Source organism: Mus musculus, chromosome 17 (assembly GCF_000001635.26).
Source record: "Mus musculus strain C57BL/6J chromosome 17, GRCm38.p6 C57BL/6J".
Taxonomy (NCBI): Eukaryota; Metazoa; Chordata; class Mammalia; order Rodentia; family Muridae; genus Mus; species Mus musculus.
This window is the reverse complement of record NC_000083.6, coordinates 46,201,699-46,214,164: the sequence shown is the minus strand read 5'-3', so window position 1 is coordinate 46,214,164 and position 12,466 is coordinate 46,201,699. Positions and strand designations below refer to the sequence as shown.

Sequence of the window (12,466 nt, the reverse complement as noted above, 5' to 3'; positions counted from 1 at the left end):
AGGTTATACAGAGTGAAAGACCAGGCAGTAACTTCCTGCCCTCTAAGAAAGGACCTGGTTTGTGTTCAGATAAGATCTTTGCTATATAGCTCCACTGTGCCTGGAACTCATACTACTTACCTACCCCAGGCTAGCCTCAACCTGTTAGGATCTCCTGCCTCAGCCTCTCAAGGGCTGAGACAAGTGTGAGCAACTTTTAACACTGGCAAACAAGAGACTGACTGAGGGAGGACCAGGTTAAAGAACCAAAACTCATGAATAGAATGTTGCCATCTATGTACAATTACAGTAAACCATGCATTCCAAATTAGTAAATGTCCAAACAAAATAATGGCTACTTGACATAAATATGTAAAGATAAGTTGATTTTTATCCAAAGTATTAAGTTCTAGGCCAGCTAGGTGACATACCGAGACTCTGTTTCAAATATCTAAAACCCGTGACGACAAAGGAGAAATAACACAAGGGGCATGCATGGCTTCTGCAGTCGCTGAGAGCAATTATCATAAGTCATCAAGGACCTGAGCGACAACAGCCGGGCCCACCACTCACCTCCCATCCAAAGCATCTGCCACGACCCCTGAGCACTGCAGGCCAGGGATAGGACCCAGGGAGCAAGCGCAGCCCCTTACTCACCTGTGCTCACAACTTAATACCCCCTAACACAGACTACGAGGGACAGGAAGAAACTACTATGAGGAGCCCAGAAAGGCCAAATACCAGCTCCAGGCGGGTGGTGCGTGACTATAATATGGGGGCAGGAGGGTGAAGAGTTTAAAGTCAACCCTGGGCTACATGAGATCTTCTATCACTCAACGGAAATGAAATCAGCACACCAAAGGTGTGTGTCCTTGGTGTGTCCTCATCCTACACAGAAGTGAGAAATGGGACACAAGGTGCAGGGACCTTCATGTGTTTATTTCTGACTTATGTTCAAGCCATCAGGAAACTGAGCTGTTCTGACACACACTCCACTGAGTGCAACTAACATGCTGAAACCCATGACAACAGTAAGGACAGCTGCTAACGAGGAGAGCTCATTGGAAGCAGAGCAAACAGAAACTGTTTTAAGGAAAAGTGAAAAGCCCACAAGAGGATGAGGCCTACACGGGAATGATACCCAGAAAACTAATTTCTTCTTGTTTCTTGAGATAGGGTCTATATAGCTCTAGTTGGCCAGGAACGCACTCTGTAGATGAAGCTGGCTTCAAACTCACATCGATCTGCCGGCTCGTGCCTCCCGAGTGCTGGGATTAAGAGCATGCACCACCACACTCACCTGAGAAGATCATTTTCTAAAGTCCACTAACTTATGGGTGTGTGTGTGTGTACCAATGTAACGAATGTGGACATCAATGGACAAGCCGAGAGAGTTTAGCTGTCCCATCTACCAAGGGGTCTCAAGGTCGGCCTCAGGTTGTCAGGTGTGTCAGCAAGGACCCTTACCACTGAGTTACTTTGCTGGCCTAGGAAAGAATTCTCATCATATACTGTTGTAAACCTCTTCATATACTTTAATGTACAAAGTGTGCCTCGCCTGGTGTTAACTGTTCTATGTTTGAAACTACTTTTGAGGCAGGGTAGGTCTCACACAAGGGCCTTTAAACTCTATCTAGCCGAAGAGAACCTTATATCCTGATTTTTTAATTTTTTTTCCCATGACCACACCTGCCATTTGAAAATGTTAAGAGTAGCTGGGCATGATGGCTCATTCACTTAATCCCAGAACTCAGAAGGCAGAGATGGGGTGGATCTCTGTGAGTTCAAGGCTAGCCTGGTCTATATAGTGAGTTCCAGGACAGACAGAGTTATATAGTGAGACCCTGTCTCAAAAAACCAAATTACCACCACCACCACCATCATCATCACCACCACCACGAGGGGTAGGGGGCAAGGGGAAAACAAGGGAGATGGTTCAGAGAGTAAACTTCTTGCTACGTAAGCACAAGGACCTGAGTTAGGACCCCAGTACTGAGCTATGGACACAGGTGGATCCCCAGAGCTTCCAAGACAGCTAGGCTATCAAGCTATCAGAAACAGTCTGACACACGGTAAGGCAGAGAGCAATAGAAGACACATGATGCCGATCTGTGGCCTCTACACCACTCAAACATACATGCACATGTATCTGCACACACTTGTCTATACCATCCATCTATACAAGCATTTACCACATGCATCATACAAAAAAAGAAGTTTAAGTTCCTCCCCAGCTACACAATGAATTTGAGGCCAGTCTGGGATTTATTAGACGGTCTTAAAACAATAACCAGTATTTGTACTTAAAAGATTGAAAGAAAATAATCCTATTTTTCTTTAGGAAATGTAATCACTAGGAGAAAGTGAACAATTTTTACATAGGGAAGACTCATCTGTACCTTCTATAAGACGGATTAGTTTATTTTCATTTTTCTTTTCTTTCTTTGGGGGTGGAGAGGGGGCAGGGTTCCAAGATAGGGTTTCTCTGTGTAGCCCTGGCTGTCCTGGAACTGACTCTGTAGACCAGGCTGGCCTCGAACTCAGAAATAAGCCTGCCTCTGCCTCCCAAGTGCTGGGATTAAAGGCGGGTGCCACAACTGCCCAGCTTGGTTAGTTTCTTTAAGGAAACAGAAGCAGGTCTGACATATTAAATTAGGACTCAAGATAACTCTTCCTGAAACAAATATAGAGTCTAATAATAGTAGACTAGTGATGTTTCTCAATACATACAATTTTTTTCCTCCAGAGTCAAGGTCTCACTGTGATGGTTTGTATATGCTTGGCCCAAGGAATGGCACTATTAGAAGGTGTGGCCCTGTTAGAGTAGGTGTGGCCTTGTAGGTATGGGCTGTAAGACCTCATCCTACCAGCCTAGAATTCAGTCTTCCACTAGCAGCCTTCAGATGAAGATGTAGAACTCTCAGCTCTGCCTGCATCATGCCTGCCTAGATGCTGCCCTGCTCCCACCTTGAGGATAATGGACTGAACCTCTAAACCTGTAAGTCAGCCCAACTAAATGTCCTTTATAAGACTTGTCTTGGTCATGGTGTCTGTTCACAGCAGTAAAGCCCTAAGTAAGACATTCACATGGCCAAGGTTGACTTTGAACTTAAAATCTAGCTGCCTTGGATGTAGCATCCTGTCCAAATTGAGATGGATCAGATGGATCAGAAGGTAAAGGCCCTGCTGCTAAGCCTGACTCCCTGAATTTGATGGCCAGAGCCCACGCACTGGGAGGAGAGAACTAATTCCCATAATTGTCCTGTGCCCTCCATGTGTGTGCCATGGCACGAGTGTCCCATCTCATGAAATAGTTTCTGAAAACAAAGTGGAAGAACATTAAAGACTCATTATCAGGGCTGGAGAGACGGCTCAGCAGTTCAGAGCACTGGCTGCTCTTCCTGGGGGCCTGGTTCATTGCCAGCACCCACAAGGTAGTTCATACTTGTAAATCCAGTTCCGAGACTTCTGACAGCTTTACACAGACACCAATGAAACATAAAATAAAAATAAGTTACATATTAAAAGAATACTATGGTTGGCTGGTTTCCATTTTTTGTGTTCTAGGGAATTAAATGTTATTCTTCTGCTTTAGGCCACCCTAGTAACTGGAACTACAGCCTTGTGCTGCCATACCTGCCTCACTTGATACTTGGAGGAAACTCAGGCTTCTTGCATTTTAGGCTACCAACTGAGCTACATTCACGTGTATCTTGAGATGGTCTAATTCACAGACTGGCCTAGATTCTCCTGCTTCAGCCTCCTTACAGGAATGCATTACAACAAGCACACAAAGGCTTTTAATGCAAATACCTTCTTTCCTTTCCTTTTATTTTTTTCTTTTTGTAAAAAGTAGTAATTTTAAACATATGGGTATTTTGCCTGCATATGTGTGTCTGGATACCACAAGCATGCCTCGTTCCTTCAGAGACCAGAAGGCGTCATCAGATCCCCTGGGACCGAAGTTACAGGTGGTATGGGCCATCATATAGATGTACTGGACCTTGAACACAGGTCCTCTAGAAAAGCAGTCAATGCTCTTAACCAATGAGCCATCTCTCTGGTTGCATTTTTACTGCTTTCTCTTGAAAAAATATTGAAAAGGCATTCTGAAAAAAGATGAGTGTGAATTCTACTTCAGCTATTTATTGGAGACAGGATTTCTACTCTACTCTCTGAAGCTTTAGAGGACAAACATTCTGATTTTAGGATTGCTTTGAGGATCGAACAACATACATACCTACACACACACACACACACACACACACACACACACACACACGCAAGCACATACACAGCGTATTTAGTTACTAACTAATCCTAGTTGCTTATGGGACCTTTTGGCTATCATTTATTTTAGTATCTAGACCTTTTAAAATAGAAGCGGAAAAAGAAAGAAAGCATTTTACTTTCTACTTTTTTACGTTTTTGGTTAATTCTTTGAGGGGTTCTGATTATAGGATCATTAGCAGCACCCTTTAGGATTAACTTTCTCCCCTCAACCTCTTTCCTTTGCTTTTTTTTTTTTTTTTTGAGACAAGGTTTCCCTGTTCAACAGCCCTGTCTGTCTGTCTGGAACACGCTTCATATACCAGTCCAGCCTCAAACTTACAGAGACCTACTTGTCTCTGCCTCCCGAGTACTGAGATTAAAGGCATGCAACCACTACACCACATTAAAATTTTCCTTGGAAAATATTTTTATTTTCATTCATGTGAAGGTGCCTAAGTGAATACACACAATCTATTTATTGGCAGTGGAGGCCAAAAGAGGAGATCAGGTCCTTGGAAATGGAGTTAGTCAGGAACTGCCCTGTGGGTGCTCAGAAGCACCCACAGGTCCTCAGCTCTTTACTGAGGAGCCATCTCAAGCTCCGGGATAAACTTTCAAATGCCTTCTGAAAAAAGGCTTCTAAAATATGATAAACATGGGAAAGGCAGCACTGTTGAAGCTCTCTGCAAAAGGAAAATCCCTCTAAGAACAGAACACCATGCACTGCATAGTGATGACTAATAGACACTGAATGAACCCAGTATAAAAGGAACAGGACCACGGGAATAGTGACTTATCAGGACCTGACCTATCAAAAATCTACAAGGTTCCTCTTGTTGTTGTGAATTAATATGTATGGGGATTTTGCTGGCATGTATATTTGTGTATAAAGGTGTGTCTAGCTCTTGAGGCCAGAAGAGGGAGGGTATCAAAGCCAGAGCCTCTGGGACTCGATTTACAGATGGCTGTGAGATACCATGTGGGTGCTAGGAATCAAACTTAGGTATTTGGTAAGAGCAGGCCGTGCTCTCAGCTACTGGGCCACCTCTGCCTAGACTTTTAACTTACAGTTTTACGCTTCTGTTAGTTTTTGAAAATGAAGTCTCACTGTGTACCCCTAGCTAACTTGAATTTCATTAGTATACCAGACTGGCCTGGAACTCAGGAGATGAGCCTGCCTCTGCCTCTCTATGCTGGGAATAAGGGAGCATTCCACCATACTTTTATGCTGTTTTAAAAGAATGTTCTTATTCTGGGAGGAATTTACATGGAAACTCACTGCCCTGAATATCTGAGAAAACAGGTTTATTAGTTTTTCTCCTATTATTTCCTGTAAATTTTGCTCTTAAGATGGTCTTTTCTTTTGCTAAACCAGGTACCCTAATTTCTCCCTGGAAAGGTATTTTCATAAAAGCAAAATAATAAACAACGTCCCCTCAAACAAAACACATTGAGATCAAAGACAGGACATCTGCTGTACCCAGTGGTCTGTCATCCCAGCTACTCAAGAGGAATGATCACAAGTCCATGCCTGCTTGGACACTGAGCAGGGTCAGCTTAGAGACAGACGTTCACTCAGTGAGCTGAAGGGTTAGCATCCCTGCAGGGCTCAGTGGGGACAGGGAAGATGGGATGGTGCAGGGCAGGAAGTCATACCATTTGTTGGTACTTGTTTACATTTTCCTGAAGCGTATTGAGTAGAAAATTCAAGATTCTTTCCATGTTCTGCGTCAATGTTTGCTGAATATCCCTTCTTCTTTGAGTGGGGAGCGTCTGAAAGGTCACTACATCCTCGGCCAGTCGGAGAAGGATGAACATCACCAACTCCCTCTGCGTTTCCTAGGCCAATAGACAGAGGCTACTTAAACAAGAGCATCCGACCGGGTACGCATGCCAGCGATGACCCGCCACGGATAAAACCACGGGCACGCCCACCAAGCACACCCTCCAGGAGATCTAACACAAGCACACGTAGCCAGCACACACGTCCTCCATACCCCTTGCCTGAAGAGAGTATCCAACTCCATGAGCATGTCAGGCCAGTGCTGTGGCCACTCTCGTTTGATCATCTCTACCACAATTCTAGACAGAACATCTTTAATGTGGTTCTCCTCCTCCAAAATCCTCAGTGTTCCCTGAAAAAGAATGAGATTGTGAAGACTGTAAGACTGGATTTCTAGGCATGAAAAGTGTGCTATAAAGACACAGAGGTTGGAACTTGGACTGTAGTCCAGCTGGCACAATATTTGCTGGGGCCCAGGGTCTGAACCCCAGTAGGACATAAGCTGAGTGTGGTGGGACAAACCTATAATCCCACAAAGAGGAAGTGGAGCTAGGGTGTCAGAAGATCAAGCCCTCCTCTGAGCAGTGAGATGGCTCAGCAGGATCAAAGGGCTGGCTGTATAAGCCTGGTGACCTGCGCTCAACTGCTGGAACCCACGGTGAAAGGAGAGGCGGACTTCTGAAAGGTGCCTCTAACCTTCAGTGACGTTCTCCATTATATGTCTGTCTGTACATAGCAAGTCCGAGGCCAGCCTGAACTACATGAAACCCTACCTCAAAAAAAAAAAAAGGGGGTGATGGTGTGTGTGTGTGTGCACGCACAGGAGATGGCTCAGTGAGTAAAGGTACTGGGGTCCAAGGCTGATGACCTCAGTTCCATCCCCAGGACCCAAATGGTTAGGGAGAGAATCGATTGTCTCAAGGTGTCCTCTGATCTCACAATACACGCCAAGCCCTTACCACACCCAATCCTCTACATAAACAGAAGCACAACACTGATCACCAGGTCTCTTTTGAACCTAAACCTGTTCTCCATGTCTGTGTCACCTGGCCTGCATTCTCAATGGTCACTGTTCCCACAGCTAATAAATAGCTGTCACAGAGCCAGGAAAACATTGCTGCTCTTATTCACCAACTGAAGAGACTTTCAGGGCACCCAGAGTGCTACAGTCCCAGGAGCTCTAATAGTAAAAGAGAAACATATACTAGCACTGTCTTCCAAGAATTTAAACATTAAAATTGATGAGTAACCAATTAATCTCCTTTGGCTAGTAAATTGCAAGTCTTAGCTAGCTAGCTAACCTGCTCCATAAGTTGGCAAAGCATCTTGTTCCCATTAAAAGTAATGCAAGGCCAGACTGCTAGTGCCTGCCTGTAATCCCTGCACCCAGCAGGGATAAAGGTGTGGGACACCACATCTGGCTATAGCTAAGGATCTTCTTCATTCACCTGCTGAGCATCTTCAATCTCCTCTGGTCTCTCCTTACTGTCACCTGGTCTGACCTATGTGCAAGTCATGGCTTTTTACACCACTATATAAGAACACAAGTCCCCCAGTAACCCTTTACTCACATTTGCGATCAGCTCCATGACACTGTTCTTCAGATAGACCTTCTCCAATCGGGACATGCTGTTCCATCGAAACCTGACCACCAGAACAGAAAACCAACAAAGCCGTGTCACAAGTCTTCTCTTCACAAGAGAGTATCACTGTCTCCTGTTTTACATTATGGTAGAGGCTTCGTCAAGAAATTATACTTTGAGCCGGGTGTGGTGGCACACGCCTTTAATCCCAGCACTTGGGAGGCAGAGGCAGGCGCCTCTCACCATTGCTACCTCCAATGCAGAATAACCCAATCCAAAGGAACTTCAGCGGCCTCTCGGGCCCAGACTTGCACATGGCCAAAAGTGTTCGCTGTCATTTGAATTTCGATCCCAACTCTGCGCCTGGGGTTGCTAGAGTTTATGACTCGGTGCAAAGTAGTGGCCCCATGGTTGTTACAAGTCTTACGGAGGAGCTGAAGAAGCTTGCAAAACAGGGGTGGTACTGGGGCCCCATCACACGCTGGGAGGCAGAGGGGAAGTTGGCAAACGTGCCAGATGGTTCTTTTCTTGTTAGGGATAGTTCTGATGACCGTTACCTTTTAAGCCTGAGCTTTCGTTCCCATGGTAAAACACTTCACACTAGAATTGAGCACTCAAATGGTAGATTCAGCTTTTATGAACAGCCAGATGTGGAAGGGCATACATCTATAGTTGACTTAATCGAGCATTCAATCATTCAATTTCTGAGTTCGAGGCCAGCCTGGTCTACAGAGTGAGTTCCAGAAAAATCAGAAAAAACCAAAAACCAACCAAACCAACCAAACAACCAAACAAAAAAACCTTTAAAGGAGGCAGAGGCAGGCGGATTTCTGAGTTCGAGGCCAGCCTGGTCTACAAAGTGAGGTCCAGGACAGCCAGGGCTACACAGAGAAACCCTGTCTCAAAAAACAAACAAACAAACACCTTTAAAAAAAGGAAATGATACTTCTGAGGATGGAGAGATGTCTGAGCGGTTAGGAGGACCTGAGTTTGGTTCCCAGCACCCTTGTTGGGCAGCACAGAAACACCTTTAATCTCCAGTGCTTTGTATCTGCACTCACAAGCACATACCCACACAAGTACACATTCATGAAATATAATAAAACCTTAAAGATTCTTGGTGCCAGAAAGATGGCTCCGAGGTTAGCAGCACCTGCTGCTTTTGCAGAGAACCCGAGTTTGGCTGTGACTCGGGTTACACCTGTGACTCCAGCCTCTGTAGGCACCAAGTACATACATGATGCGCATATACATATATATACATGTACATATGTGCCTGTGTGTGTATACACACACACACATATATAAAGTGTATTACTTAGCATTTATATGGGATTTATGTCACAAATTAGCATTTCCCCATCTAGCCATCTATAATAATATACAACTACTTTTCAAAAACAAACCAAAAAAGGTTTTCTGTTTCTTTTTAAAATTTGGCTCTTGAGACAAAGTTTCACTTTGTAGCCCACTATATTAGAACTATGTAGCCTAAGAGCGCTTGAACTTATGGCCATCTTCCTGCTTCAGTTCCTCAGTGCTAAGCATTATAAATGCGACCCACCATGCCTGGCTTGTTGAATACTTAGTATGTGTAACACGCTTTATAGATGTCTTAACTGAAGAAAGACTCAACATCCCGAGTTCTCGCCACATGTTAGTGATCATCCTGTTCATTTCTAGTCACTGGGGAAAGCACCTGTGTGGTCATGAAAGGGTTAACAAGCTACTCTTCTACAGGCTCCAATGGTGGTACCTAAGACTTCCTTACTTGACAACATGCTCCAGGATCTGAAGGCCAAAATGTCTGACGATGGCAATTTGTGTTTTTTCAGCCAACTTCAAGCCACATGGAACACAGATAGGGCATTTTTCTTTAAACTCTTCACAAAACTGAAAGAAGAAACATTAATATTTCCATGGGGAGGCATGAGAGAACAGAGACTAAAAATCCTAAGAAAGGTCCAACCTTATCTGATTTTGTGTGGAACTGGGAACCGAACTGTTCACATGCAAGGCTATCACGACCACACTACATTCTCAGTTTTCTCCCTTTGGTGGGTGTGTGTGTGCGTGCGTGCAGTGTTTTCACACAGATGTTCATGGATGATGGAGCTGCACATTTGAGTGGAAGGCAGAAGCTGAAGTTGAATGTCTTTCTCTCTGCTGTTTTGAGAACCCAGAGCTCAGGATTTGCCTAGACGGGCTGGTGAGTCCACTCAGGGATTTATTTTATCAGTCTCTTCCTCCCCTCCACCTGGATTCCAGTCCTCAGCCATAAACAGGCACCAAAAGCTCCACCCTCTATGCCATCTCCCAGGGCTCTTCTGCTTACTTTGTCTGAGAGAGGAGGTCTTACTAAGTCACTCTGATAGCTGCCTGACTTTGTATCCCCTGCCTTAGTCTTCCCAGTAGCAGGGGTTACCTGCTGTCCTTTTAGCTGTATTTTTAAGATGCGAAAATCTAGATTAGTAATACTGACACTCTCCATTTAGATATTAGTCATGTTAATACTAAACTGGATCTAAGAGAGTACAAAAAAAAATGCTAGAGATATACCCATACAAGTTGAATGTCAACCCCTAGAATTAGCTTTCAAAACTAAGGGTGCCAGGAGGAGTCAGTGAACAAGCAAATCTGTGTATCATCTGAGTTTAGGTCACAGGCCTATTCGGGATCACTCTGGTGCTCTGTTTCTTTGCCTATGTAAAATTCTTCACAATCAAAGACAAAGCAAACAGAGTTGTTTGATTCCAAATCCTGTGCCACATACATCTATATGTTGGCGCTTACTCTAATAGAGAGAAGCTCTGTTGAAGGTATTAGCGTTCCCAAATAGCAAAAGCTGAACTAGACCCTGGCGCAGAGAGCACCCGGGACGCAAGAGAATTACTTCCAGGAAACCAAAGTGCCCCGGTGCAAATAAATGCAAAGCCGGTGGTAAAGCTCGTCTTCGCGCAAAAACAGCCGGAGACTATCTCACAGGTATAAACGAGGAAGGAGCGTCACAAATTAGCCCAGAGATGGCCAAGACTCGAAAGATAGAGGTATGTAAGGATGTAAGAAAATGGACACACGGGGATCTAGAATCAGCACAAGTCTGGAGTGATCAGCAGGGAAGAATGAAGGTGGCACTGGGGCAGGAATTTGCACGTGCGCTCCCGGAACGCCAGGGAATGTGGGGTTTGCCCCGGCGTCAGAGCCGGCACAGCCTGCGTGGGTGGAGACCGCGGTGTGATCTAGAGTGAAGAGAAGTGAGGAGTGGGCAAAAAAGCCACTGAGACATGGCGAGGAGATGTGCAACAGTTAGGGACCCTTGCGTGTGATGCAAAGGCAAGCGCGCAGGCAAGAAAAGACTCAAGTGGGAGGAGGTGAGGGCCGCGACCAGAAGCCACCCTCCCCACGGGCAGTGGGAAGATCAAAGGCCGCATAGGCAGGAGACAAACTGAGTTTGGAGAGGCCGTGAGGGAAGCCTGGGATAGGGTTCTCGGGGCAGGCCCAGGCCGCCAGGACCCCAGCTACCTTGAGGGCTTCCAGCCGGTAGCGCTGGGTAGAGCTGGGGTCCATCATGACCGTCACCGCTTTCACTAGCTCCTCGCACAGCGCGTTCACTTGCTCCATCTCCATGGCTAGAGCCGGGAACCCCACCGGCGTCCCGGGAGCACGAGGTTACGCACAGTTCCCCTGGCGGGACCACACGTTGATACCGGGCCGCGGCGGGCTGGGGGTGGGGAAACGGGAGGGAGGAGCGTGAGTCCCAGAAGTTGGAGCTGGGAAGAACCCAGCGCTGCGCATGCGCCGGAGCCGCCACGGCGCATGCGCGCGCGGAAGTGGCCGCTTCGGGTGACGGCCGCGCCTGGCGGGGCGGGGCTGGGGAACGGAAGTTCCGCGGTGCGCAGGCGCGTCAACCGTCCCTCGCGGCGCGCGCGGTGCTGAACTCCAAATTTCCTCTGGGCTTGCTGTGGGGCGTAAACCTGCAGGCTGGAAGGGCTGTTGGCTCGGCGGGAGCCTAGGGCTACCTACTCGGATCTGTGTTATCAGATTACACTCACTTGCTCCTGGGAAGGCGACGACGACATCTAGACGCTGTCATTGGACTCCGCCCGGAGCCCGCAGCTTCGCTCTTGGCAGTTTTGACAGGTGTCGCCTTGGTAAGGACATTAAAACACGGCTCGGGATCGCTATATCGGATGGCTTTTGAAGCCTTGGCTGTCGCTTTTACTTGGGGGTGACTGGGCCGAAATGAAAAGCATGCTTACTGGGAGAGAAGGCTCTAAGAGTGTCTCTAAGGAGAGTTTTCTTGTAGAAAGAGTTTTTCTTGTAATTTTTAAACCTTCCTCTTCACTGGTCCATATTTTCTCGTGCGTCTTACTACACGACCGACTCCCAAACGTGCTTTTGTACAGAATGGGATGAACTGAGATGTTGGAAAACGCATCCCAACTATACCTCTGGGAGGCTGAGGCAGGAGGATTGCTTCCAGTTTGAGGCCAGACTGAGCTGCAAAGTGAGACCCTGCCTCACGAAACAAAACCCATCCCAAATTTACGTAGTCTTTTACGTTTTGGCATTGTGCAGACTTTGCCAATACATAAAAGTACGAAAGGAACACATAAAAGACTTAAGGCTGTATCATCTCTTATCCTGCATATGTTTTAGGAGGTGTTTTTCCACTTAGTAAATTGTTGCCCTTAAATCACAGCTTCGCTTCCAGTTTTACCTCTGATATTTATATTGAATATGGTACTTATCCTGTATTGATTGCGACAATACATTTGCCACCTTCTAGCTTTATCTGTTCCAGTACTACAGAAAAGCCACGCCAGAGCACAAGGACGCCTGACTTAAG

At 46.1% G+C, this 12,466-nt stretch overlaps 2 protein-coding genes across 3 annotated transcripts in view; one reads left to right on the top strand and one right to left on the bottom strand.

The window, feature by feature from the left end:
* Nucleotides 1-11,354, bottom strand: part of Xpo5 (exportin 5) — a 40,788-nt gene extending 29,434 nt beyond the window's left edge. The window contains exons 1-5 of the mRNA NM_028198.3: nt 11,140-11,354; nt 9,389-9,510; nt 7,606-7,678; nt 6,249-6,386; nt 5,908-6,090 (exon numbers count right to left, since the gene is read on the bottom strand). Of these exons, the coding sequence (NP_082474.1) occupies nt 5,908-6,090; nt 6,249-6,386; nt 7,606-7,678; nt 9,389-9,510; nt 11,140-11,244 (621 nt within the window). The 5' untranslated portion in view covers nt 11,245-11,354. The remainder of the gene's footprint in view (nt 1-5,907; nt 6,091-6,248; nt 6,387-7,605; nt 7,679-9,388; nt 9,511-11,139) is intronic.
* Nucleotides 11,355-11,523: 169 nt separating this feature from the next.
* Nucleotides 11,524-12,466, top strand: part of Polh (polymerase (DNA directed), eta (RAD 30 related)) — a 31,287-nt gene continuing 30,344 nt past the window's right edge. For both annotated transcript variants that reach the window (NM_001364947.1, NM_030715.4), the window contains exon 1: nt 11,524-11,768. The gene's annotated coding sequence lies outside the window, so the exon portion shown is untranslated. The remainder of the gene's footprint in view (nt 11,769-12,466) is intronic.